Genomic DNA, 26,683 nt, shown 5'->3' on the forward strand with positions numbered 1-26,683 from the left:
CTGCACTGCATGCATTAGAGCTGCACAGAAGCAGCAGCAGGGCAGAAAATGTGAAACCCAGAGTTGGGTTGAGCCTCTGTGATTAAGATCACCATGAACTGAGCTGCCCAGGTCCCAGAAGGCAGCAAAACCTGACAACGGACAGCTCAGGCATCAGAGGCTTCAACACTCAGTGTGGAAGGGACTGCAAAAGACTTAAGGGTGACCATCTCCTAGAGATAATGCAAAGGATCATGAGAGATGACAACAGCAGCCCAGGGTGATTTCTGTGTGGAGCTTATAGATCTCACACACCAGACTTAACCTCACCTCTACCACAGGGAACTGTTCCCTAAGAAAAATAGGTGCTATGTCATCTTCTCATTTTATCAACTGAATTAAACAATCAAAGGCATGAGAAGAACTCTCCAGCCATGACAGAACCCAGTTTTCTAAATGATAAGTGCACATAACACCTTTGTTTGCTTGTTTGTTTGTTTTTTGGGTCACACCCAGCGATGCTCAGGGGTTACTCCTGGCTCTGCACTCAGGAATTACTCCTGGTGGTGTGTGGGGGACCAAGGGGATGCTGGGAATCAAACCTGGGTCAGCTGTGTGCAAGGTAAACACCTTACCTGCAGTACTATCGCTCTGGCCCCAACATCTATTTTTGCTTAGGGAATGATTCCCTGTGATGGAGATGAGATTAAATCCAGCATGTTCTGAAGGCCCAACTGCAGACTTGGTGGTGGAGAGAGATAAAAGGCAAGAGGGAGAAAGGGGATTCAAGAACAACTCTGAGGTTTCTCAGGTGGATGGTACTGCCATATATTGAGATGGAAAAAGAAAAGAGAAATTTCCATTTTACTTATTATTATTGGGTGGAGTGAGTAGGGTCACATCCGGTGGTCCTCAGGAGTGACCTCTGCTCAGGAGACCATACGCTGATGCTGGAGATTGGAATTAGGATCTGCTGTATGCAAGGCAAGAGTCTTACCCCCTGCACTACCTCTCCGGCCCCAAGTTTTCATTTCAGACATACTGAGTCTAGGAAGCTTGTCAAACATCATTGGGGGATCTGGAGAGGGCCGGTGGCTTCTTAGATTTGGAGCTCGGAGGAGAGATTAGCCCACAAATATAAACACAAGTGCTGTGTGAGCACATGGATCACTACTTGTAGTTAAATGAGTCAGATGAATTCCAAGACTCACTGATCGCTCTGCTGTGCATTATCCAATACAAGCAGTCGCCTCCCCCAGCCTCCCCTCCCCCACGCCACTACCACACACAGACACAACTTCATCACATCAACACCTACTTCCATAACCAACTATATAAACTGCTTGTCTCCAGGAACTGTGTCTGTTGGCTTTGCAACAACACTGCTAACATAATAGCAGGAGTGGGGTCTGCCTACAATAAACATTTGGTGAGAACAATAAATGAATGACACCCTGGGTTCTACTGGATACGAGAGGCAACCAAAACAAAGCCTGACAGCTCCGTCTTCACATATGAACACAGCCTACGTGAGAAGCAAGTAGGATGCACATTATCACATTCAGTTTACAATGACTCCATCTGCTGGTACTCGTCCTGAGTCACCAAGAGACCGAAAGCAGAGAGTCGCAGCAACAGACTTCCCCACCGACTGAAGCAACTTCCCGCAGTACTAGAAACAGGACACCTAGACGGGTCCCACTCCGTGTCACTGGAAAAGCTGTGCAGATGGGAACCCTGTGGTGGAGGAAATGGAAAGACTGGGAAAGACTGGGCTTTCGCCCTCTCCCTGTACTGTGCTAGCTCATGCCAACTGGTATGGAAAAGTTCAGAAACAAGAGAACAAACTTGAAAGTAGGTCTTGAGTGGCCAGAAATATTTATTTTTACTTTTATTTTGAAACATTCCTGATAAAAATTAGGGTCAACAAGGAGTTGGGTGATGCATATGCATCATCTTAGGCTTTTTTCTCCAGAGAAATTTTTCTCAAATACTTGTCTATAAGAACCTACACTTTACCATGATTTGAACTATTCATATACTATTTTTTTTTGCTTGTTTTTAGGCCACTTCCTGCTGTGCTCAGGGATCACTCCTAGGGATCATATGTGCTAGGACCCAACCTGGGTCAACTGCATGCAAGGCAAGTGCCCTACCTGCTGTATTCACTCTCTAGCCCATACTATAACACTCCTCCCCCCCTTTTTTTATAGGGGACACGCCTGACAGTGCGTGGACCCTCCCTGCAGTGTTCAGTGAACCACACCATGCCAGGGATCAAAAGTAGGACCTTGAACATGCTAGGTGAAGCTCTGCCATTTAACTCACAGTCCCAGTCCCCAGTGCATACTTTTAAGGAAACACACACACACACACACACACACACACACACACACACACACACACACACACACACACACACACCATTTGCATACTTCTACTTCTAAAGAAAAACAGAAGCCCTTATTCAAGCAACTCTAGTTTTAATTGTTTTGTTTGTTTGCTTTTGGGTCACACCCAGCGATGCTTAGGCGTTACTCCTGGCCATGCACTCAGGAATTACTCCTGGTGGTGCTAGGTGGACCATATGGGATGCTGGGATTTGAACCTGGGTCGGCGGCATGAAAGGCAAACACCCTATCCACTGTGCTATTGCTCCAGCCCCCTGGTAACTCTAGTTTTAAAGGTTCATCTACTACCTTGCAAGTGATTAGTTTTAAAGAAATGGCATTTCCCAGTGTGAAAAGTATTGAATCACAGTTAGTGCAAGAAAAGTCAATACCACACTAAACTTCAGTTATTTTATTTATATGAAATAAAATATACTAAGCACCCGTAAGTTGTAGTAAGAATTTATTTTATAGCTGCTTAGTTAATGAACCACCTGATCTTTATGTTATGACCAAGACTGGGGGTGAGGGGAGGATTCATTCCGAGAACATACATTCGGATTATCTAATAGTTCACCCCTCTCTCTTTCTCTCCCCTCGTCGTGTTTATGGCAGTAATGTATGTACTGTTAATGAGAATTGTGGTGGGAGAGGGCTATCAGAGAAAGAAAAAATATTTGAGTACTTTCTTAAATTCTACCTAAAATACTGATATTTTAGTTGGCAGGTGAAGGAAAGCAAATGCCCTTCCAGCTTTATTATTGTTCTGGCCTCAGTAAATGCTTACTTCAAGCATCTGTACTAAATTTTGCCTGGTGAGCTGTTTAGGAATACCCCAGCTGAAATTTCCTTTCTTATTCCCTCCTCTCTCCCTCCCTCCCTCCCTCCCTCCCTCCCTCCCTCCCTTCCTTCGTTCCTTCTCTTTGGTCATACATGGTGGTGATCAAAGCTTACTCCTAGCTCTGTGCTCAGGGATCACACCTGGTGGGGGTCAGGAGACTATATGGGATGCTGGGGATAGAACCTGAGTTGGCCACATGCAAAGGAAATGCCATACTGGCTTTACTATTGCTATTTTGTTTGACTTTTCTTAGCAAGAAAATAACCTTGCCTAGATCACCCTTGGTCCCAAAATATAGAGAGGAGAAGGAAAGACAATGAGTGGAGGGGTTGAGGAGAAGAACGGGTACAGGGAGAAATGGACAGATGAGAAGCAATAGGGGCAAGAGTCAAGGTCCACTGGTGGTGTTAAGGAATGACAGAGCTAAATATCCAAACCACAAAATCAACAACACTGAAATCATGAGACCCGAAGTTCAATAGTCAAACTTAAAAAGGTGCCTCTGAAGAAGGCAGGCTGGGGAGGGTAGAAGAGGGAACTTGGGAACACTGGTGGTGGGATGGGGAAGGGAACATTGTATGTCAAAAACCCGGCTGTGAATAACTTTGTAGCTCATGGTGCTTTAAGACAGAAAATAAAATGTAGGGAATAAAAGAAAAAGGTAAAGACAATAACCTCAGTGATGACTGCCGGTCTCTGCTGAACAAATTAGGAGCCAAGCACTAGCTCTCAAGACAGAGGTCAAAGAGAAACCAAGAAACTCAGATCCTGCCCTTGGTGAGGGGAGGCTGAGGACCCCACCCCCTCTCCCTGAGCTACACCAGTCTCTCCCTCTCTCACATCCTTACTTGACCAGCCTCTCCCTCTCTCAGCCTTATACAACCTCTCTCTCTCTGTCTCTCTCTGTCTCTGTCTCTGTCTCTCTCTCTCTCTCTCACACACACACACACACAACTTTACATGAGCCTCTCCCTCTCTTAGCCCTACATCAATTTCTCCTCTTACAAGCCTACCTTAGTCTCTCCCGCTCTCACAGCCCTACATCAGTCATTTCTATTCCTGCCCTCTCTACCACCTCTGTGCTACTCGTCATGACTGAATCTGTCTTCTCCAAAATTCCATCCTGTCCCGGCCTTCAGAAAATAAATACAATACTATTTGGGAGATAAAGGTAAAATGAATTGCTCAATTTGTACAAATTAAATACATCTGTCAGGATCTCAGGTAATTCAGACATCAGACATTAATCTACCTAGATAGCGAATCTACCTGTTTCCTCCGGTATTAGCTAGAGGCCCAAGATCAGTATTTCTCAACCTTTTCTTGACTGTTGCTCACTTCGGACCTCACGTCCCGGGGCCCCTGTCCTATGGGCTTGCCATAATTTTGTCCTGATGCTGCCAGTTTATGTGATTTTTCACCTCAATAGCCTTGGAATCTCCTGAGGCTCACAGGGGCTATAGGGTCCCAAGCTGAGAAACGCTGCCATAGATGCCCTACAGGTGGGCCTCCGGTGCTGGTTCAGTTCTGTGTCTGGCGGGGACAAGAGTCCTCTCACCTATTCTCTCTAGTCCTGATGCTTCCTGGTGACATAATTCATTTCTTTGGTGCTGACCATAGTCTGTTACCTTTTCCTGTTTTCTCTCTATGCGTTGGCTTCTAGTCTAAGCTCACCCAAGAGTATTCTGTAGCCTTGCTGCCTCCTTTGTATGCCTCTGCTCCCTTTATTTCTCCTGAAGGTTTCAATCTCCCCACCTGACTTAGATATGGGGCATCCAGATACCCGGATAAGCATCCTGGAGTGTCTGTGTGTTTTTGGACGTGACCGGTTGTTCTGATTAGCAGACCAGGTAAATCCGATTGCCCCTTCCAATGTAGGTGGGTATCACTCAATGCACTGAAACCCTCAATCGAACAAGAATTTACATTTCATGCCTGTCTTTGATCTGGGACTTGATCATCTCCTGATTTCAGACCTGGACTGGAATTTATGGCTCTCCAGGATTTCAGGACTTCAGAATCAGACTGGAACTACTCCACAGGCTTTACTGTGTCTCCATCGAGACCCCCTTGTGTCTGATTCTCTGTTGAATCTTATTCTTTTCTCTTTTCTTTTTTGGGCCACACGGTTTAACACTGTTTCTCTTCCCCCAGCAGTTAAACAAAATTTGTCCACTTTTGTGAGCTGTGACATGATCCGATAGGAAATGCACGCTTCTAACCAAGGTCTAAGACTCTCTGTCCTGCACCGAGATACGCTTTCTGGAGTCTCGCAGTAGTGCTGCACACACTCACTTCCTCTGACATCTCTTACCATGAGGACAACACAGACATGTCCCCCCCATCACGAAGTACACAGCGTCTGACTCAGCCTGTCAGAGTCACTAGATACACTTTTAAGGCTTCTCTAACACTCTAGTGGGATCTCGTGTGATTTAAGTAGAGGGGGCTGACTCTCGGAAAGTTGTCAGGAACATTGTTTTTCTCTATCCAGAGAGCCTCCTTTATGATGTGCCTTGTCATTCACACATGACAGCCACTGTTTTTCTCAATGCTGAATCATTACACATCCAGCCAAGCCTCATTCATTCTCTTGGGACCCTGCCAAAAAGTCTTTTCTCTAGCAAGCACCAGCATGTGCTTCTAAGTATTCATTGAGTGGGAGCTACTTTTGCTTCTCTATGATCATCCTCCACAGGAGCATTCTGCATAATGTTTGTTGGATCTTACCCAGTGGTGCTCAGGCTTTATTTGTGGCTCTTTTTTTCCCCAAGGCCTGATTGAGCCTGCCCAAGGCTCTTTGCCCAATTCCTGGTACAGCTGGGGGACCATGTGGGTGCTGGGGATCGAATCTGGTTCACTGTGTGCAAGATAAGCTGCATCTTACCAGCTCTTCTGTCTCTCTGGTCGCACATTATAACAAGAGACCGATTTGCCCTTCTTCTCACCCGACAGGTTAGCGCGACATCACAATCACCAACCTCCCAACAGTGGCTGCAGAATGTCCTCCAGATCACTAGCACTTACCTCCCAGGATCAATATTTCTTAAATCTCTTGAGTTTTTGCTTGCCCAACACCAATAAATAATTGCACCATTTTTCACGAGAGACTCAATGGCTTCTCTCCTGTCTCATAATAATTGTCTTTTCTCTTTGCATGGTTATTTAAGGAGAGATAGGGCAGATAGAACCAATTAAATGGAGACAGGGATGATTTTTTTTTTTTTCATTTGGTAAAGGAAGAATTGTCGAGGGTGCCTTGCCTAAACCTTTCCATCTTTTATATCTTCTTGTTTTTCACGCTATTGGAGTCAGAGATCCTGTAACAGAAACTCAAGGATCTTGGGAAGCAGAGTTTGGAAACCATTAAAAGAAATATTTCTTCAGAATGAGTGTAGTCAGTGTGTGGGAGGGGGGGCTACCATGGTGCTCAGGAGTCCCAGAGCTCCTCAGCAAGGGCACGAGAATTCAGTGTACTTGTGCACTGACTACAAATGGAACTGATGGCTTTCTGGGATCACTGTTTCGTCGAGGGGCTCACCGACCTACCTGGGTTGGTGTAAAGCTGGCTCTCCACGGTCTTGCCGATGCACTGCAGTTTCACAGCTTGCAGGGAGTCATCAACATGCACTATGGTGGGCAGACTCCCCAGGGTGTCCTGTACCAAGTTGGCCACTTCTCGGACATCAAAGAGTTTCAACAACTCTGAGTACACGGCTGGAAAGGAGCTCAGAAACACAGCCTAAATGAAGAAATACAAGTCAACTTCCAGGGATGCCTTGAGAAATGAGATGCAAACTACTGTTGTATTTAAGGTTTCTCTGGTGCAATACAAAAAGGACATATTTTAGAATGTAAAAAAGGTACAAGAGAATAAAAATGGACAAATCTAAAAAATACTGACATCAAAATAATGTTGTCCCTGCTCTCCGAATGCCATAGAATCAGCAAAACAACCAAATGGAAAGAACCCTTAATCAAGACCTGGAATGAAGTCACTTATATTTCATTTCTTTCTGGACAACCTTTTTGAAGTGCTCATTTAAATCTCATTTCCGAAGCCAAGTATAGTAATTCCCTAAAGTCACTCAGTTTCTAAGAGGAAAAACAGGGCAGGGCTTTTGAGTGATCTACATATTATTTCATTTCTAGTTTTGCTTCTAATCAACCCTGACTTTTGGCAAGTCATTTGAACCCTTGAGGTTTCTATTTCCATCACCTGCAGGATAAAGAGATCATAGAATGCTCCCTTTGGTTGATTTAAGATTTACTAATAAGCCCAGAACTATATATAATGACTAAGAAAAACATTATTTATGTAAATACATAAATTTGACAAGCATTTTTGAAAGGGAAAACGGATGCTAATATCAAATCCTAAAGGGCATACTTAAAAGGGGCACTGTGGGATAAGATTAAAGATCAAAAGAAATTCAGATATTTTAAATTTCACAGAAGAAATACAGAAACAAAAGTTGGCCAGCTACTTGGAACAGGAGATACACATTTCTAATTTGCTACAATTCAATGGGAAATGACCCCACCAGAAAATAGTTCAAACAGAGAATCAAAGTTGTGAATTTTGGTATTTATCTATATAGCAACACAAAAATATGTAGAAGAACTTGCTTTTGATGCCAAAGGCATCTCAATGAGGAATCATAACTTACTCTTTAGTGAGAAAATGTTTTTCTGATACGGACTAGATCAATTTTTATCTTTTAACTGGTAAAAAGGTTAAAAGAAAATTTTTGAAGTGAGAATTCAACCTTTCAGCAGCTTTTGTAAAAGCAGTGAACATCAAAGGAGTCTGATTGAATATGGTTAGTTACTAGACTCTCCTTCTCAAATCTTAATTCCAAAAAGTAAGGGCTGGTTAGTGGGTAATTTGAAATTGAGGTCCCTGGCAAGTATAGCTACTACCCCATTGGATGCAGAGGATAAAATAACATTTAAAGAGTCTGACTTGTATCCTGGCCCACTTGAAAGATTAGTTTATCTGTGCAGGAAGAGGATAACAAACAAGAATAGCACCAGTCCAGGTACATTCCCTATGATATATTATGTTTTCCAAATATCAAACAGTTAAAAATTTTTACCATGCACTGAGGGAATCTAGTTTTGTCTTCCTCTCTCCAATTTTAGGTTCAGATTCTCAATGATTTTAAATTACTTGTCTTTAGTGAATGGTAGCAAAGAGATTACTTCTCTGACAGTTATTTTCAAAACCAACATCAGAATGAAAAAAGTATACACAAAGGATTAAGAAAGTATAAAGTTAATCAGAATTACTTCTCAGAACATGTTCTACGCCATGCTACTTGGAAGGTGAACGGATCCTCCTCTTAAAACTCATACAGCTACTCCGAGGAATACAGTTTGGCAGCAGTTGCCAAGCTTGAGTCATACCAAATCAGTCTCAGGACAAACAGGGTAAAGTTAAATTAATCAAAAGAACATGTGGTTTGCCAGAGTTACTATACCGTGTTTTAAGTTGACAGACTAAGATGTAGTCCAAGGCTTAGGGGAAACAATATCAAATGACTGACACCGGGGGTCTGAGTGCTAGTACAAAGATCAGGGTGCTTGCCTTGCACAGGGCCACCCGGGATAGAGCCACAGCATCCTGCACAGCCACAGGAGTAATATGCCTAGCCATCAGTAAGTGTATGGGTAACTGGAATCGAGACTCAGACAAACCAACAGTCTCTCCATGCAGAGCAAGGAAAGCAAAGGCAACTCAACTCTTCTGCTCTGCTCGTACTCAGAAACTCCGAGAGGCTGCAATGAATAAGCCAGAGCCATTCATTGGATTTCTAAGCATGCTTTGGGTTTCTCACAGGAAAAAAACATTCACTTCTCGGGCTGGAGAGATAGTACAGCGGGTAGGGCGTTTGCCTTGCACCCGGTTGACCCGGGTTCGATTCCCAGCATCCCATATGGTCCCCCAAGCACCGCCAAGAGTAATTCCTGAGTGCAAAGCCAGGAGTAACCCCTGAGCATTGCTGGGTGTGACCCAAAAAGCAAAAAAACAAAACAAAACAAAACAAAAAACATTCACTTCTCTTGTCAAGTCAAAAGTAACTGAAGGTGGGGATCAAGAGACAGTACAGGGAGTGCTTATCTTGCATGTGTCTGGTCCCGGTTCAATCACTGGCACCATCTATGGTCCCTCAGACACAGCAAATGGTCCCCTGAGAATTGTCAGGAAGAAGCCCTAAGCACAGAACCAGAAGTAAGCCCTGAGCATAGCTGGGTGTGGCTAATCCCTGAGTTCTTCATTTAAAAACTGGGCTGAATTCCTTTTCCTTTGTTCAGCAGAGAGGAATTGGTCACCTGTGATTGTGATAGTGCTCCAGATCCTTTGCTCTCTTGAGAAAGAAAGAAACGGACAGACATCAGAAGCTCCTGGATGCAGCAGCGGAACTCCTCTTCATTTTGTCCACCAGTGGCAAGGGAGAAAAGCCTTCGAGACTGAACTATATACTTGAAAATATATTCTTGAGCCTTAAAACAAAATTTTCAAACATAAGTTTCAACAACGACCAAGACTCCTTATCAAACAATGACAAGCATAAAAATCATGACACAACACTACTTTATTGGTTTTTTTGTTTGTTTGTTTGTTTGTTTGGCAGCCACACCTGGCAGTGCTTAGGGCACCATATGCAATGTCTGCCATGTGCAAGGTAAGTGCCTTACTGCTGTGATACTGCTCAGTCTCACAACATTACAACTTTACTTACTGACATAAATAGTAAGGCTCTTAAGATTTTTGAGCAGTATTTACTTGTGGAAGAAGATGCCTAATGAGAGAAAACCTGTAGATAATTAAAATTTTTTAATGCATTCCCATCAGTTGTGAAAATTACATATTTCAGATTCTAAGTTGTTTTTTTTTTTAATTTAGCCTACTAAGACAACTGTCTGCTTTTCAAAAATGATTTTAGATTGAGGATAGGTACTCTTGCCACCTAGCACTTTGCCCTGAATCAGATCAAAATAATGAAATTTTGTAATTCTTGATCATGGAATAGTTCAGAACGTCAGCTGTCTTAATAACAAAATTGATGAATGGGCAAAGAAACATAATTTGAATTATAGAATTCTAGGTTTAATAAATATCCTTACATGGTAAAAAAACTGTAAATATATAATTTAGAAAATGCTTATTTAAAAAAATGTAGGTGTTCACTTTTATCTGCTGACGTCAAATTAAACTTAGATCTGCTGGCATCAGAAGACTGCCTAGGGTCAGCCACTAAACAACACCTTTAAGAATCTACATTTTTAAAAAATGTATCAGCACATCTTTATACAACCAAGCACCCAGACCTGAGAGAAGTGGGAACGGTGTAAAAATGAGACTCCTATCGATAAGAGTAAAATCTCAGGTGTCCTAGTTGTAATTGTCGCTAAGTCATCCAATTTTCTTGCAAAATTTAAAACAAGTATTTCTCAGAAGGCATCTGCGAGGGTGGTGGAAGCACAGTGAGGACCTCTCCGATTAAGTGCCCATCTTGAGCTTTTCTCTTTGAAACCCTCCCTCCTGTCGATGCTGAACATCATATATTCCAGGTCCCAGAGGTATAACGATTCAACCCTGAGCAGATGCCAGTCGGCGAGTCTGGCAAAGCTCTGTCCACATTTCATCAGCTCTGGCACAGCCCTAAATGTAATAAGATCCCTGAATTGGAGTCAGTAAAGGATCATCACCAATTAGCATTTGTACGGAGGAAACCAATTAGTTTAGGCATTGCCATGCATCAGCTCTGTGAGATCATGACAGGGTGTTCCTACCTTCAGCACCTCCTGGATGTGCTCCTGCCGTTCTGCTTCTGTTATCCTGTCCACATACCACTTGAGCACTTTGATGAGATCTCTACACAGCGGAAGAAAATGTGTCAAAGGTGAAATGAGTCGAATTCTCAGTAAAGAGCCAATAAACCAAACACCTTTTTTTCATGAGGAGGTTTTCATTCCTGTTTGTTCCACATTCTTTCCTGTCAAACTTCTGTACTATGATCATTTTACAAACTCAACGCATCAACATCACCATCCCTTTTTGACACTAAATGGAGAAACCTTACTTGCTCCCATTACAGTCCTCGGTCTCGAGATATTTCACTGGCTTATGTTCTGCATACTTGAACACAAAAATCAGAGAAAGGGAAGAGCCTGATAACCTTCAGCAGCTGCAAACTGGGATGTTTTTCCTTCCAGGAATCATGCAAACACCTGACGGTAAGAAAGTGTTAAGGCTGGATGAAGCAACACCTTCCACTTCCAACCACACTCCTATGGGTCCGTCTCTGATCTTTAGGAAGGACAAAGTTCATTGTACAAGAATATCCTCATAGGAGAATTTCCAGAAGGGTCATTTTTTTTTAAGCAACACAATTTGAATTACCACCCCGCTCTCTCAAAATTGCAGTCTTGCTATCTTCACTGGGCTAGTTTTGGGTTTCTAGAAAATGGTAATTTTTTAGGATGTGACAGTTTTCCCTGAGTCAGGAAAGAAAGCAAGAAAGTGCCAGCAAGGATGCTGCTTGAAGAACTGTATTGAGGATAATCTGTCAGTAAGTTTTTTTTGCTTTTTGGGTCACACCCGGTGATTCATGGGTTACTCCTGGCTCTGCACTCAGGAGTTACTCCTGGTGGTGCTGAAGGGATCATATGGTATACTGGGAATTGCACCCGGGTCGGCCGTGTGCAAGGCAAACACTCTACCCGCTGTGCCATCACTCCAGCCCCTGTCAGTAAGTTTTTGACAGCCCACAGTTCAAGAAGATTCCATAGGCCTTGTTTGTCTTGTTAATATTGATTATCCTACTTTGCTGTGAGTAAAAGGTCATGAGCCTCTCACACAAAGGCCCAGATCACTAGGCAGAGCTAGGCCAACATTTCAGAGACCTTCCTGCTGTTACAGCTAGATTTTCTCTAGAAGAAAATCGTGTCAGCTATGGTTCAGTTTTGCAAAGATAACTTCATTCATGTAAATGATCAAGACATAAAGCTTAATGTGTTGTAATAAAAAATACTCAAATTAAGGGAATAACAAATGTTTATTTATTTACCTAATGCCCATTAAATATCCCATGAAGGCGAGGGGGAGAGATAAAAATGCTATACTTTTTTGGAGGGTAGGGGGAGAGTTGGTGGTGATACACTAGATGTACTCAGAAATTACTCCTGGCTCAGTACTCAGGGATTATTCCTAGCAGAGCTCAGAGAGTGATATGTGGTGCCAGGGATTGAACCTGAGTCTGTCCTGTGCTTTCTCTTTAGTCCAAAATGCTATACATTTTTTTACTTTTCTTTCTGGGCCACACCTGGTGGTGCTCAGGGCTTTCTCCTGGCTCTGCACTTAGGAATTACTCCTGGTGGGACTCGGGGGACTACATAGGATGCCAGGGATTGATTTGGGGTTGGCTGTATGCAAGGCAAGTGTCCTCTCCATTGTGCTATTGCTCTTGCCCCACTATACTTTTTTTTTAGCACACCCTGAGGACAGATGATCAAGAACATACATGTTGTTAAGGTAGTTACATAAAAACGGGGCGAGAATAGCAAAGACAGTATTGGAACAGGGAGACAGAACAGTGGGGTACATTTCAGAGTTGTTTTTCGGGGTGCTCAAGACTGTAAAGATATCCTGAACGTGACAGAAAGAGAAGCCGCTGCTTGCTGACAGCTATTCTCGAGGCAAATATGAGGGTAGATACTTTCTACAGCATGTCAGTTGCTCATTTACTTTTACCCTTGCTTGCAAAATGTGTGCTGAAAGAAAAGGAGGACCAGCTAAAATGCAGCAAATATCACAGGGCAGAGACCAAGGGCTATACTGCTGAATACCAGAGATTCAGTCTTCCCAATATCAGCACAAAATATAGTGCCTGGTATGCAGTAGGCACTCAGTAGTAATAGCTAAATAAATGATTTTAAAAGGGTAAGATGGCAAAGGCTGTTTTCCCTCATGTTTCTTTCTTAACAACATCAAGACTCATCAAGAAGTATGTATGCTGATTTGGCCTCTGGTAGCCAAACAGAAATAATCAAATATTTAAGACCAGAGACTATAGCAAAATAGAGATGGGTGGGGATGGGGAACAAAAGACATTTTAGTCTCAGGAATAGAACTCAACTCTCCATCCCACCTCCCAATTCTGTTTTTAATCAAAATGAGTTCTACCCATTAAAAAAAGGGCATGTGAGAAGGGAAGCAACTGTCTCAAGAGACACTTCAGTAGCTGTGCTTCATTTCTTCCTTTACTCGCTTTTAAATTTTCCTATATAGCTGGTTCTGCTTAGAAAAGCTCCAAAGAAACTGCTTCTAACCCAATTACAAGATAAAGGGCCTTACCTGTATGCAAGTGCCCCAGCAAAGTGACTCTCAATGTAAGTGTCCATTACAGGTTTAAAGTGATGAAATTTGCTATCTTGAAGCAAATTTATTATATGAACCTAAAAAGAAAATTGAGCGTTATAAACCAAATGTAAACCAAGACTTTTTTGGAAGGGGTACTTTTAAAGTGAACTCTCATGTTATTAAGTGCACATTTCTGAAAACCATTATCGAAGGCAAAAGTGAGAAACCAAATTGTTATGATGTAAAGAAATCCAACTCACCAAGGAATCGAATACTTTAGACCCATATTTTTGGGAATTTTCATCTAAAATTCCAAATAAGGTATCCAGTGTATCTTGAAGAAACTGTTGGAGAAAAAGCAAATGAATGAATGGGATATCATCTCCAGCCCTTATCCCAACAGTTTTCAAGAGAAAGCTGTCAAAACAACATATACCTTTACTATCTCGGAGCCATCGATTTCTTTTAATTTAGAGAGACAGCCTGTGATCTTGTCTGGGTGGGTTCTCCATTTCAAAAGATCAAGCATATCACCTTTCCAAACAGAAAAAAAAGAAGATTCACTGCTTTAACAGAACAGATTTCCACATGAATGAGTTGGCAAAAAAGCTATTGGCAAAAGCTGTGTTCATCAATACACTGTCCACCCTTCTTGGTCACCCAAATTGTAGACTGTAGTGAAGCCTTTAACCCGGCACTGCAAACAGGACATTCTAATTATGTCTATCTTCCCAGGGCTGACTTATAAACTCCTTAGTTTATAAGTCAGTTATCAATTCTTAGGTTGGATTTTGCCTCATCCAGGAAGTCTTTTCTGAAATCCTGAGTTTGAACGGTCTCTGCAATGAGTTTCCACCACTTATTTATGACAGTGTCTCTGTCCTCAGAGACTATACATACACTCTAAGAGAAAGTAAGGGAGGGAGGGAGAGAGAGAGAGAGAGTGAGAGGGAGAGAGACAGAGAGACAGGACAGACAGACAGACAGAAGAGAGACAGACTGAGAATTGATGCCAAACTTGGTTCTATCATATTTCTGGCACACAGAACAAAGCAGGCACACAGAAGGCAATTCATTGATACTTGATGAATAATTTTGCACCTCCTCTCAGAACAACAGGGATTTCTTGAGGGTTGGGATCTTGCTTTATGCTCTGCCTGCAGCACATTGTACTCTGCCTAGCAAATAATTCACCTGTCAGTGAAGGCATTCTTGACAATGTGACCCACACATGGCAGAACTCGGATGTCTGCACAATGATAAGCTTAATGATAATGAACATAGGAATCATAGGTAGTCCTCAGACTTCAGAGGGCCAGGCAGGTCTTAGAATCCATGATCACCTGCCGAGATTCTGACCAAGTACATGACCAAGCTCTTCCACTCTCTCCTCTTACTGAACTTGCGAGTGGACACTAAGTGTAAGCCGAGCTGCTGAAGAGGTAATGAGTCAATGCCTCCCTTAGTTTTCTTGAACCAGGGGCTCATGGACATGCATGAGACTTCACTAGTCTCCAAACGGAGAATAGATTGTGTCGAAGGGCCAATGAGAGTGGTAAGAACCGTCCAGAGACACGGGAAGTGTCTAGGGTAGGGATTCCGACAGGCCAACATTCTGGACTGAGAAATGAGAAGTCAGGAAACAAGCCTGCATTTTTGTTGGTTGGCTGGTTGGTTGTTTTTATTTTTTAGGTTAAACAACAAAATCCACTTTAAGGCACCTGTTAAAGGAGAATCTCAAATGGAACTGGCTGAGAGAGAAAAATACCAACACACACACAAAAGAACAAAAACAAAAATTAAGAAAATTAAGAAACCAATGAAGCAGTTACAAAGAGAAAGAAAATATGAGACAGTGAGGAGAGATGAGGAAAACAAGTATGCTCAAGAGGAAAGAAGCAACTTCTACCAAAGCCAGATTCAAAGAAAAACTTCACAACTTGTCTAGTATGAAGAGATTTTGTACTAAATAAACATGCTTACCTGAAACACACAGAGAAAAGATGAAGAGAATGCTTTTTGTGTCTTTTGTTTATTTATTACATTCAATATTCTAACACCAAATCCCCCACCATTAAACCTTACCAACAACATTATTTCAAATTTTCCCACCAGCACCCATGCCTGCCCCAAAGGCAGATCCTAAATAATTTACTTTGTTTTGCCGGTGGTTAAGAGTAATCCGCTAAAAATGAGAAGAGGATGATTTGAATGAGTAAAATAAGGATTTTTTTTTTAAAATAAAAACACTGACTTTGAAAGAGACATGATATCTGCATAACAGAACCCTCCAAGTATGTTTAATATTCATGTGTAGCTCAGATATCCTAGATGTAAGATCGAAACCTTTGAAAACAACTGATTGGTAATATATAGAATTTGAGTGACTTCCAGAGTGAGACCTGCAGTGTGAGGCAGAACTCCATTATTCCTCCTGTCTGTTTGCTGCCTCCTTCCCGCCAACGCCCCACTTCCTGCCTCTGACTTCAGGATGCTTCCCGTTCCCTGCATCTCCTCATTTATCATTCTCAATGCACCTTCTCCTGCCATTCACGCTTCGCTTCCTACTCCACCTCCATTCCAGTCCTCACTCCATCTGGCTCCTGGTTCTCTCTCTTTGCCTGCCTGTTGAGCCTGAGGCCACAGCAGTGGATTCCAGGCCCAGCAGGCTGGTGACTGCAGAAAACACAGATAACTGTGCTGGTCACCACCAGCAGTGGTATTCCCAAAGACAGTGAGGGACTGGAACAGAGCTGTCATCAGCAGAGCGACCACAGGTGACAAAACAGATCTTTCCTGCAAGAAATCCTGAAAAAAATGTTCCTTTGCTCCGGTATGAGTAGGAATCTTTATCCTACTCATAAGAGAGCAAAGAAAAAATAAACTGGTATACCAGTCAAAATGTTTTACAGTGACAAAAAATGTTTTTGAATGATCATTGTTATATTTATCCAGTTACTGAATGGTTGTGAATGATCAATGGACTCAGGGTAAGTCAAAGCTTTCCTCTTCATTCTCAATTTTAATCATTTGAAGATAGCTTAATTGCAAATTAGGAGTTATAACTTACTACTGAAAATGTAGTTTTATATACTCCACTCAGTAAATATTTATTGAATGTTTAAAAGTATGACTATAAAATAGAAGAGATATAAAATGGCTAGATGACATGTTCCCTATTGTTTTATTTTAAAGTTACAATCTTGGGAAAAGATTGGCTAAATTAGCCATTATTTGGTGAAGAAGGATATATGGGGAAATCATTAACTGTATATATTTTAGAACAAATTAAGGCATTATTTCCTTTTTTCTTTTGGGGGCCAAACCCAGTGGTGCTCAAGGCATACCCCTGGCTCTGTACACAGAGATAACTACTGGTGGCATTCAGGGAACCATATGTAGTGTCATAGGTCAAACCTGGGTTGGTGGTGTGCAAACAAAATGTCTTACTATCTTACTGTCAGCCCCTAACTGAAATGTTGAAGTCTAAACAACAGCCACTGAACTTTGTAATGTGCCTGCCATAGTGGCAGGCAGATGGCCGTGGGTGGTGTGCATGGGACACCGTTGGGGGGAACCTGACCCTGTTGTTGGGATTAATGTTGGAATACTGTATGCCTAAGACTCAACTACCAATAGCTTCACAAATCACAGTTCTTTATTTAAATAAAAAATATTTTTAACTTGTGTACAATAGTCCAAGGAAGTTAAAAAATAAGTAAAATGATTTCTTCCATGATCCCTACTCTGAAGAAGCTTAACATGTCACTTGATCTGGCAATAAAAGCTAACACAACAAAGTCCTCCGTTGTCGGTACACTATCCATGAATGCGGCTTTATAAAGGAGAGCGTCGGCACAGACATACTGCAGGGATATTGAAAAGCAAATCTGCTCGAGGAAACTGTTTCGACAGACCACAACGCTTACTAAATTGTACAAGTGCAATGGAAATGAGACCAGTGTATTTTCCAAGCTGAATAAAATGAATACAAAATAATTTTACTCCAATTTGGAAAGGGATTATCTCTACACAGAGATGTGTGTCTAGAATGTAAATCTCAGAACGATCAACTTTCTCCTTCCCATCTCTTTGAAACACACTATTCATTTCCTGACTCATTTTGAGATGTCTGACACCAACAAGGTTAATCAAAGTCAAAATGATAATTAAGCATTATCAGTCTCCAAAAATGAGCCATGAGCATATAATGAGATGTTTAATATTTCATGGCAGTTTATCTAAAACTTTTCTCTTCTTTTAGCAAGCAGCAGCTTGCCATTTTTCACAGTTTGGCTCTCTACACAGGCTTGTTTTGTTTTTCAGTACCAGGATCCAAAGCAGGGTTTCACATATACAAGCAAAATGATCTTCCCTCGAATGATGTCCACAGCCCCTTGGTTCTTTCTGTCTTCACAGTACGAATATCCTAAATCCTAGAACCACAACAAATGAAGGATCCCTAGAAGCTGGGAATATGCTTACTATCTTTGGTAGAAGAAATTCTACTGATGTGATTAACTATTTGAAGACAGAAAAATTATTCTGGGTTACCCATTAGATCCAACATAATCACAAGTCCTTAAAAGAAGAAAAATGGCTAGTCCAAGATATCTGAACATGCTCTATAGCTGACTTTAAAAACAGAGGGAGGAGCTATAAGCCAACAAATGATGAAGGCCCCTAGATCCTAGAAGAGGTAAGAAAAAAGATTCACCTGAGAGTTTCCAGAAAGAATCCAGCCTTAAAAACACCTTGATTTTAGTCCATTGAAACTGACTGCAGTCTTTAGATCCCAAGAATTGTAAGATAACAATTTTGTGTTGTTTTAAGTCAAAACATTTATAATAATCATATGGTAATAATAAATATTCCTTAAAATATTTTTCTGGGGGGTATTGGTTAAAAGGGAATTTAGGAAACATAATGGGTTATAAAGACCTGAGGATTGGTAAAGCTTTAGAATAGTTATAAACATGTCAAGAGAGGTTTTACTGAAGTAAAATCATTAGTCATTGAATACTGATAAAAATCTATCCCTGGCATCTCATATGGTCCTCCAAGCCCCACCAGGAGTAATACCTGAGTACAGAGCCAAGAGTAACCCCTAATCACTGCTGGGTGTGACACAACCGTCCTGCCCCTAAATTTACTAAATTTTAGCAGAACTTTTCAGATTTTTCTTTGTTTTATTTCCTGCAGACAGCAGCATACTGGGGCCAAGCACCACCAGACCTAAGCATGGAACGTTCTGGACTATAAAGGCATATGGAGAGGGACACCTCTGGGGTCCTGAGGACTTCTGGCAGGCTCCTAAAAGAAACTTCCTGCAAAAATACATTAGAAAGGGAGAAGAACACATAGCATAAAAATGAAAGAATTATTTGCTTAAGTCCACATCAACAGAAGGGTGTGGGTAAGAAACAGCAATTTTCAAAAGTGGTCAATATTGCAGTGCTACATTTTGACTCTTTTCTGATATCAAGTTCTCAGAGAAGAAAAACACTTCCTGCAACAAATGCTATTCTCTCACAGAGGAAAGAGCTAATGACACAAATGTTAGGCAAAGGCAGATTTAATGAGACGTAATACCTTACCGTGAAGTGATTCTTTTCTACATGTTGAGTCCTGACTTATTAGCATAGCATTCAGAACGCTACTCAGATGCCCTGTATGGGAAGCATTCTTTTGTGAACTTGAAAATGTTTAATTTGCTTCCTTCATTATAGATGATGTTTTCATGACAATTTGTTTTGTTAACCATAACTTGCTAAACAATCACTGACACAAAAAGTAATATTAGAATAGAAAAGCAATATCCATCTAATTAAACAAAAACACACCCTTTATTCTAAAGCCTGCAGTAAGCACTGTCTATGGAGTTGTAAAACAAGAGACAAACATAGTGTTTTCTCTCTCTCTCTCTCTCTTTCTCTCTCTCTGTCTCTCTCTCTCTTTCCGTTTTTTTTGTTTTTATTTGGGGGGCCAAACCCAATAGTGCTCTGGGAGTATTCGGGTGTTCAGGGGTCACTTTCTGCAGTGCTTAGGGGACACAGAGGTGCTGGTGATTGCACCCAGCCTTACACCTGCAAAACATATACACTAGCCTTCTGAGCCATCTCCCCAGCTTGCTCATTTTTCTAAAGCATATGTTTTGATGGTTTACATGAAGAACTATATACTTGTCCCAATACTGTGATAATTCTCAAGTCTTTAAATTACCTGCACTTAACAGGTCATTGGGTCATAATGGTTTCCTTTTAATTAGAAATTATAAGCAGAAGGATCGACAACAATGATTTAGTCCACACTTCTTACATGTCACATTGATATTTAATGAATAGGTCTACCAAAAGCCAGAAGTCCTAAAGTATGAAGTTTTCAGAGAAGATAATATGGTACATTACCATTTTGTGTCAGCTTTGTAGAACAGAGGAAAGATGTTATCCAAAAAGACTCCTTTGTGGCCTTCATTGCTTGATTATTATTCCCAAGGAAAAGACCCTTGGAAAAGGGAAGTTTGAGGTAGCGGGAAGTATCCTGAAGATTCGTGTTTTCTTCACACTGTTAAAAATAATTTTTAAAAGGGGGGAGAACATAAGAGGAATATTAAGCATAGCTTCCATCTCTGTGTGCATAAAATAAGAACCCTACAAAACAGCATTATAGATAGAATTGAGATCGTAAGTAAAATGCAACAAACATATAAAAGAAATTAAACATGGATTCTGAACTTAGACCAATCTGAGTTTGAATTCATGAACAGTCATTTTCCAGAAGGGTAATTTCATTAATTTCTTTAAGCACTCAAAATTTTCCTTTTCTATGTCTAAAACTTCATGCTGTGAGGGCTGAAGTGATGAGTAAGGTGCTTGCCATGTATTGCAGCCAACTTGACTACAATTCCTGGTGCCCCATAGTGTCCCCTGAGTTCTGCTGAAAATGATTCCGATTCCTGAGTGCAGAACCAGGAGTCATACCAGGTATGGCCCCAAACCTGAGTACTACCTAAGTAATACCAGGTATTACTCAATGTGTCATCATAAGAATTAAATTGCAGGGGCCAGATAGTACAGTAAGTAGGGCACTAGCCTTGCATTTGGCCAACCCAGATCTGAGTCCCCACACCCCATATGGTTCCCTGAGCACCATTAGGAGTGACCCCTGATCACAGAGCCAGAAGTAAGCCTTGTTCACCACTGTGTGAGTCCTACAAACACAAAGTAATTAAATTACATAACCCCTCTCACATGGTGCACAATATTCTGTAAATGCTAGAGAAGTTTTACAGGAACCAGAATTTCTCCCAATTAAAAAAAATTACCATCGTCTAGGTAACATAGCTACAATAATAAAAATATTTATGATTCTGATGTACAAAATTACCTCACTTTCATCACCAAAGTGCCCAAGATCCTCCAACACTACCCTTATATCACTTCTGATCCTCCTCTTTCTTTCCCCAATCCCCATCTTTCCTGACAGCACTTTAAAAAGTATTTCTAACATCTCAGCAGAGACAACTATTTACTCTGCAAATTGGAAATTATATGAAATTGCATTTTAGGGTAATCATAATCCCACTATGTCAGAAATTTTCTCAGAGAAAATGGTGGATAACAGAAAAGAAATGAAAGATTTAGAATCTTAGTTTTACTTTAATATGATTATTTCTTTGGAGGGTTATCTCTGTGCTGAAGTCTGTAGAAAAATTGCTGGACATTATATGCACTGTAGCACTGTCATCACATTGTTCATTGATTTGCTCGAGCAGGCACCAGTAATGTCTCCATTGTGAGACTTGTTGTTACTGTTTTTGGCATATTGAATACACCACGGATAGCTTGCCAGACTCTGTCGTGTGGGCGGGATACTCTCGGTAGCTTGTCGGGCTCTCCGAGAGGGACGCAGGACTGAAGCGATAGTACAATGGGTAGGGCGTTTGCCTTGCATGTGGCCAACCCGGGACATTATATGACAACAAAGATTTAACGGAAACAGACTGAAAATTTATATGAACACAAAGAAGTAGCACCCAGGTTACTTCTGACTAGCAAAGGACAAAGATAGCTACTCTTGGGATTGTCCTGTCACAATACTGGAACTGGACAATGTACAGAAACATCTCTACAGTGATTTCTCACCAAAGATAGTGAAGGAATCCATCACACCCAATTCAAGTTGACCGTCACAAAAAATACCAAGGACAGAGAAACAAGTTAACAAACCAACATGGGGCAACAACTAGACAACACCTGGACACAACACTTTCCACACAATGCATGACTTTGTTCTTCAAGAAAGTGTTGCAAGAGAAGGAAATTGTTCAACATTAAGCAACAATTAAGAGACAGCTGGCCAGAATCAATGCATTGTTCTAGACTTGGAAAAACTTGCTGAAAAGAATATATATATATGTACATATATATATACATATACATGTTTCCATATACATATACATATACATTTCCATATACATAGACAGATATATTAAAGTTTATATATAGACTAAATTCTAGATGAGAGCATATATAGATTAGAATGAGTTAACGGATAAAAAGTAGATTTTATATATATATATATTTTATATATAGATAGATTTTATATATATATGTATATATATATATAAACGTGTGTGTGTGTGTGTGCGCGCGCGTGTGTGAAGCAATAATACAGGAGACAGGAGGAAAGGCACTTGCCTTGCAGACAGCCACTTTGGTGGAGATCCTGGTTTCACACCAGCACAATATATGGTGCCCAGAGTACCACCAGGGGGCCATTCCTAAGCACAGAGACTGTGTCCCTGAGCACCCCCAGCTGTGGTCTAATCCTTTAACCCTTTATTTATATATGAGAGTGACCAAAATGTCCTTTAGTAGGTAAATATATTATAAACTGGTACTTTCAGACAAATGGAATACTATTTAGTGATAAAAGAAATGAGCTATCAAGTGATGAAACAACATGGCCAGAAGCTTTAATACATGTAATTGAGCAAAGGGCTGGAGCGATAGCACAGCAGTTGCCTTTCACCTGGCGGACCCGAGTTCGATTCCTCTGCCCCTCTCAGAGAGCCCGGCAAGCTACCGAGAGTATGGAGCCTGCGTGGCAGAGCCTGGCAAGCTACCTGTGCGTATAGGATATGCCAAAAACAGTAACAATAAGTCTCTCAATGAGAGACATTACTGGTGCCTGCTCGAACAAATCGATGAGCAACGGGATGACAATTGAGCAAAAGAAGCCAATCTGAGGTGACTTACTCTATGATTTAAGCTATATGACATGAAAAAGGCAAAACCATGACCTTTAGGTGATAATAACTTTAGGTTCATCTTTGGTAAAAAGAAAAACAAGTGCAAATCTTGTTACTGATGTTGATAATAAGACCGGGGGAATTATGCATGTGTGGGGGCAAAGGAAATACATGTATCTTCCTCTCAATATGACCGTGAACTAAAAACTTCTCTAAAAACAGTTTATTGAATATCATTCGGATAAATAAAAACCAACTCCATATAGAACACCACTTTGAAGGACATACCCTGTAAAATTAACAGATATCATTACTGGAGTATGTTTCTTTATTTCTTTTATTTTGTAAATTTTTACTTTAAATTATCTATTGCAGTAGTACAGCTTTAATTGAAAAAATATTATAACAGATATACGCCTGATATAGGTTAGTATAAATTTTAAAATTCCAGTGTACTTATGCCTTTAAAATTTGTTTTATTTTCAAGATTAGTGTTCTTGTAACAGGCAGCTGTGTTTTTCACAGAATCCCTTTGGTATTCACGGTGTGATTCACAAATATATTAAAACATTTTAATAATAAATGTTTTTAAAGACTATTCGACATATTTAGAGAAACATAATTGAAACAAACACAATGTTCTCACTAGCACACCTGCAGAGTAAAAAAAGGCCAATAAGCACAAAAATAGCCTTTATAATTCTCTTTTAACATTCTAATTTCAAATGCTTTCTCTTGCAACTGCAAGATACTTCACACAGAAAAGTGCATAAATTTGTACACTTCAATTGCTACTTCAGAAAATTCATTCACTGTTCCGAAATCTTTGATTATTGCTCCCTCCTCTTGGTTGTATACTTTCTTAGATTTTGATCTAGGACATCACAAGTCATGGTATGATTCATAGCGTCCCAATTTGGTCTTATTCTTAGTCTTTTATTGCTAGTTGACTGAGAGGCCATCTATCACTTCATGTTTGATTAAAGACTCATGCAATCACATCTCTAACACTGTCCGACTACTTTCATATCATTTACTTGGGAGCTAGAGCTTACCCGGGTCTGCTAATGACCATCTGTTCACTGTTCACATAAATTTTGGCCTTCTGAATCAGAAAGATAGTACAGGAAGTAAGGTACTTGCTTTGCATGTGGCTGACCTTTCATTTGGTCCTTGCTACTGATGTTGGTCTACTGAGCAACATTAGGAATGACGTCCTGAATACAGAGAGGTGTGGTCCCAAATCAACATTAAAACACAATATTTTCCCTATAGACAAATTTTGTATTACACTCCTGCCACTCCCACACTCCTGCCTTCTCCCCACCCCCACTCCCTCTTCTCCCCTCCCCTCTACTCTGCCTCCAAATTCTAACTAGTTGTCTGGCTCTCAAGCATGAGTAACATCTTGGTATTCCTACTGAATCTAGCCCCCTTTCTGCTTGGAGTTAGGGTTGTATCATGTCTTCAGCAGAACTATGAATAAAAGATTTCCCTTCCTTTGGGCCAGTAATTGTGTCCAGCTCATTGCTACCAACCTGAATTCATTTTTCTTCTCCCCTAACTAGGGGAACTAAGATTTTAGCATCTGAAACATTTTGAGGCGTGAACTTTGATGATTTTTTTATAGTTGAACTATCAAGCTCACTTAAGTACAAAATAAAATAATATGAACATTTCTCCGGAACAAAAGTTATTTTATGATCTTCCTCTAAGAAAACCAGTGCGTGTGTGCTGGTAAGGGAAGTGGTGGTGGCTACAGAGTGGAAAATGTTAACCATCAATTCAGATAAAGCAAAGCAACTGTTATTTGATCTAAATGAAGCTTCTGATATAATCTTTAGCCGAGATTCAAACCTGATGTTTTTCCCCCTCCTGTAGGAATCTTAGGTGATATGGATTTATATGACTTGGTGTGGAATAATATTTGGAGGTTTTCATTTGTTTCTGAAGAATTTATATAGCCTGGAGAAATACATAGAACACCTCATATTTTTTGTTTGTTTGTTTTGCTTCTGGATTACCATATGTGGTATCAGAGATTAAACACGGGTCAGCTGTATGCAAGGGAGGCATTACCATACCCTTATCTCTCTGGCATTCATGTGTCACTTCTATTCTCTGAAGTTTTTAGCATGCAGCCTTAACACATCATAACAATGAGATGCTAAAAGCAATTCAAACAACTAATGTTTATGATGCTGCACATGTAAATAGGGCACTGGAAAGCATTCTATAATTTCTTAGTCTCATAATACTGCTCTTAGGTGAAACACTGTAACCTGAGAAACTTATTTTTTTTTAGTGTTATAAAAATAGTAAATTTTATAATTCTGATTTGAACTAAATATGTGTTCTCAACTATGATGTAACTCTGCCTTCATCCACTGTTGTTTTCATCAGGTACTCAGTATTTCTATACAAAAGTATTTATTGATATAACTATAACACACAAATGATGGGTATGGCTAAGAAATAAGAAAGTTACAAGGAGCCAAAGGAATCACGTAACCTGAAAGCAAAAAGATTATGTAGTAAGGCAAAAAGGCAGGCAGGTAAATGAGGCACCACATAGGAGTTTGGGAATATAACAGAAAAAGGTGATCATTCATTTTGATAAGAAAAAAAAAAGTCTATAAAAGAGAAAGGTGGTTTGGGGCTACAGAGATAGCACACAGGTAAGGTGTTTGCCTTGCATGTGTCCAACCCAGGTTTGATTCTCCAGCATCCCATATGGTACCCCAGTACCACTAGGAATGAGCCCTGTAGAGCCAAGAGTAACCTCTGAGCATGGTGTGCACCAACCCCCGCTCCCAGAGGGGAAAAAAAAAACAGAAAGGTGGTCTCAGAGCATGAAAAAATAAAAAGAGTTCCAGAAAGTAGTACTGTGGGACTAGTATCAGCCAGATACAGGTTGTGTGGAAAGGTTCCTCAGGAGGAAATGCACAGTTCACCAGTAGCAGTGAGAGTGAGGGAGGATCAGCAGCAAATTCCTGGACATTCATCAGCCAGACAGAGGTGTCTAGACTGTGAGTCCAATTATGAACTAGGAAACACACCAGAGAAAATAAATAGCAATAAACACTCCCCCCATAGGTGAAGAGCTAAGAGGCAATCAAGGCACAGAAACGAGGCTGGACAAGTACGACATGGGACTGCTGGGACTTTAATTGGAAATATCAAGCACAATCGATTGTATTTGGGGCCTCAATGCCTGCCAAACTGAGCAGCACAAGGGCTTACCACCCTGAAATTGCACTGCATGTGAGCTGATGAATGCTTTTGTCACCGTAGTAAAATTCAGTTAAATCCTAAATTAAACATGTGGTTAAATATGGATCACTTGCATGCTGGAGAATACTAGAAAAAGGACTACTTTGGTTTGGCATAGGAATATTTTCCCATCAAACACACCGTAAGCATGTGACAAGGCAATGCAGATCTAAAGATAATAAGAGAGTGTCCTTCCCATTTGGCATCTCATTCGCTTGTTGCTGACACAGATGTAAAGCGTTAATGGTACTGCGGTTGATACTTGATAGTAGATAGATGAGGGAAAAATGAACTGAGCTATTCTTCCTCTGTGGAACAAGGGAACGTGAATAGTGTCTTGAAGTTGCTACAAAACCAAGTCACTGTCATAGTGAAAGGAAGTTTCTCTGTGTTTGCTTTGAGAGCCTGAGATCTGCAAAAGTCATCTTGAAAGGGCATGATGTTAATTTATTACGCATTAGAGGAAAGGAGGTAAAAACCAGCACCTTGCTTTACTATACTTGAGAGTGAAATCAGATCTGACAGCAGAGATGTGCTCCCTGCGATTTTTATAGATGAATTAAAATGCAGCCTTTGCA

The 26,683-nt window shown here is 40.7% G+C and overlaps 1 protein-coding gene across 4 annotated transcripts in view; it reads right to left on the bottom strand.

Annotated features, from left to right (window-relative positions):
• DOCK4 (dedicator of cytokinesis 4) overlaps positions 1-26,683 on the bottom strand; it is a 475,344-nt gene that overhangs the window by 122,960 nt on the left and 325,701 nt on the right. For all 4 annotated transcript variants that reach the window (XM_004602088.2, XM_055123770.1, XM_055123771.1 and 1 more), the window contains exons 17-23: positions 19,987-20,143; positions 14,016-14,113; positions 13,840-13,923; positions 13,574-13,674; positions 11,011-11,092; positions 9,547-9,717; positions 6,760-6,952 (exon numbers count right to left, since the gene is read on the bottom strand). In XM_004602088.2, the coding sequence (XP_004602145.2) occupies positions 6,760-6,952; positions 9,547-9,717; positions 11,011-11,092; positions 13,574-13,674; positions 13,840-13,923; positions 14,016-14,113; positions 19,987-20,143 (886 nt within the window). The remainder of the gene's footprint in view (positions 1-6,759; positions 6,953-9,546; positions 9,718-11,010; positions 11,093-13,573; positions 13,675-13,839; positions 13,924-14,015; positions 14,114-19,986; positions 20,144-26,683) is intronic.

The sequence above is a fragment of the Sorex araneus genome, chromosome 1 (assembly GCF_027595985.1).
Source record: "Sorex araneus isolate mSorAra2 chromosome 1, mSorAra2.pri, whole genome shotgun sequence".
NCBI lineage: Eukaryota > Metazoa > Chordata > Mammalia > Eulipotyphla > Soricidae > Sorex > Sorex araneus.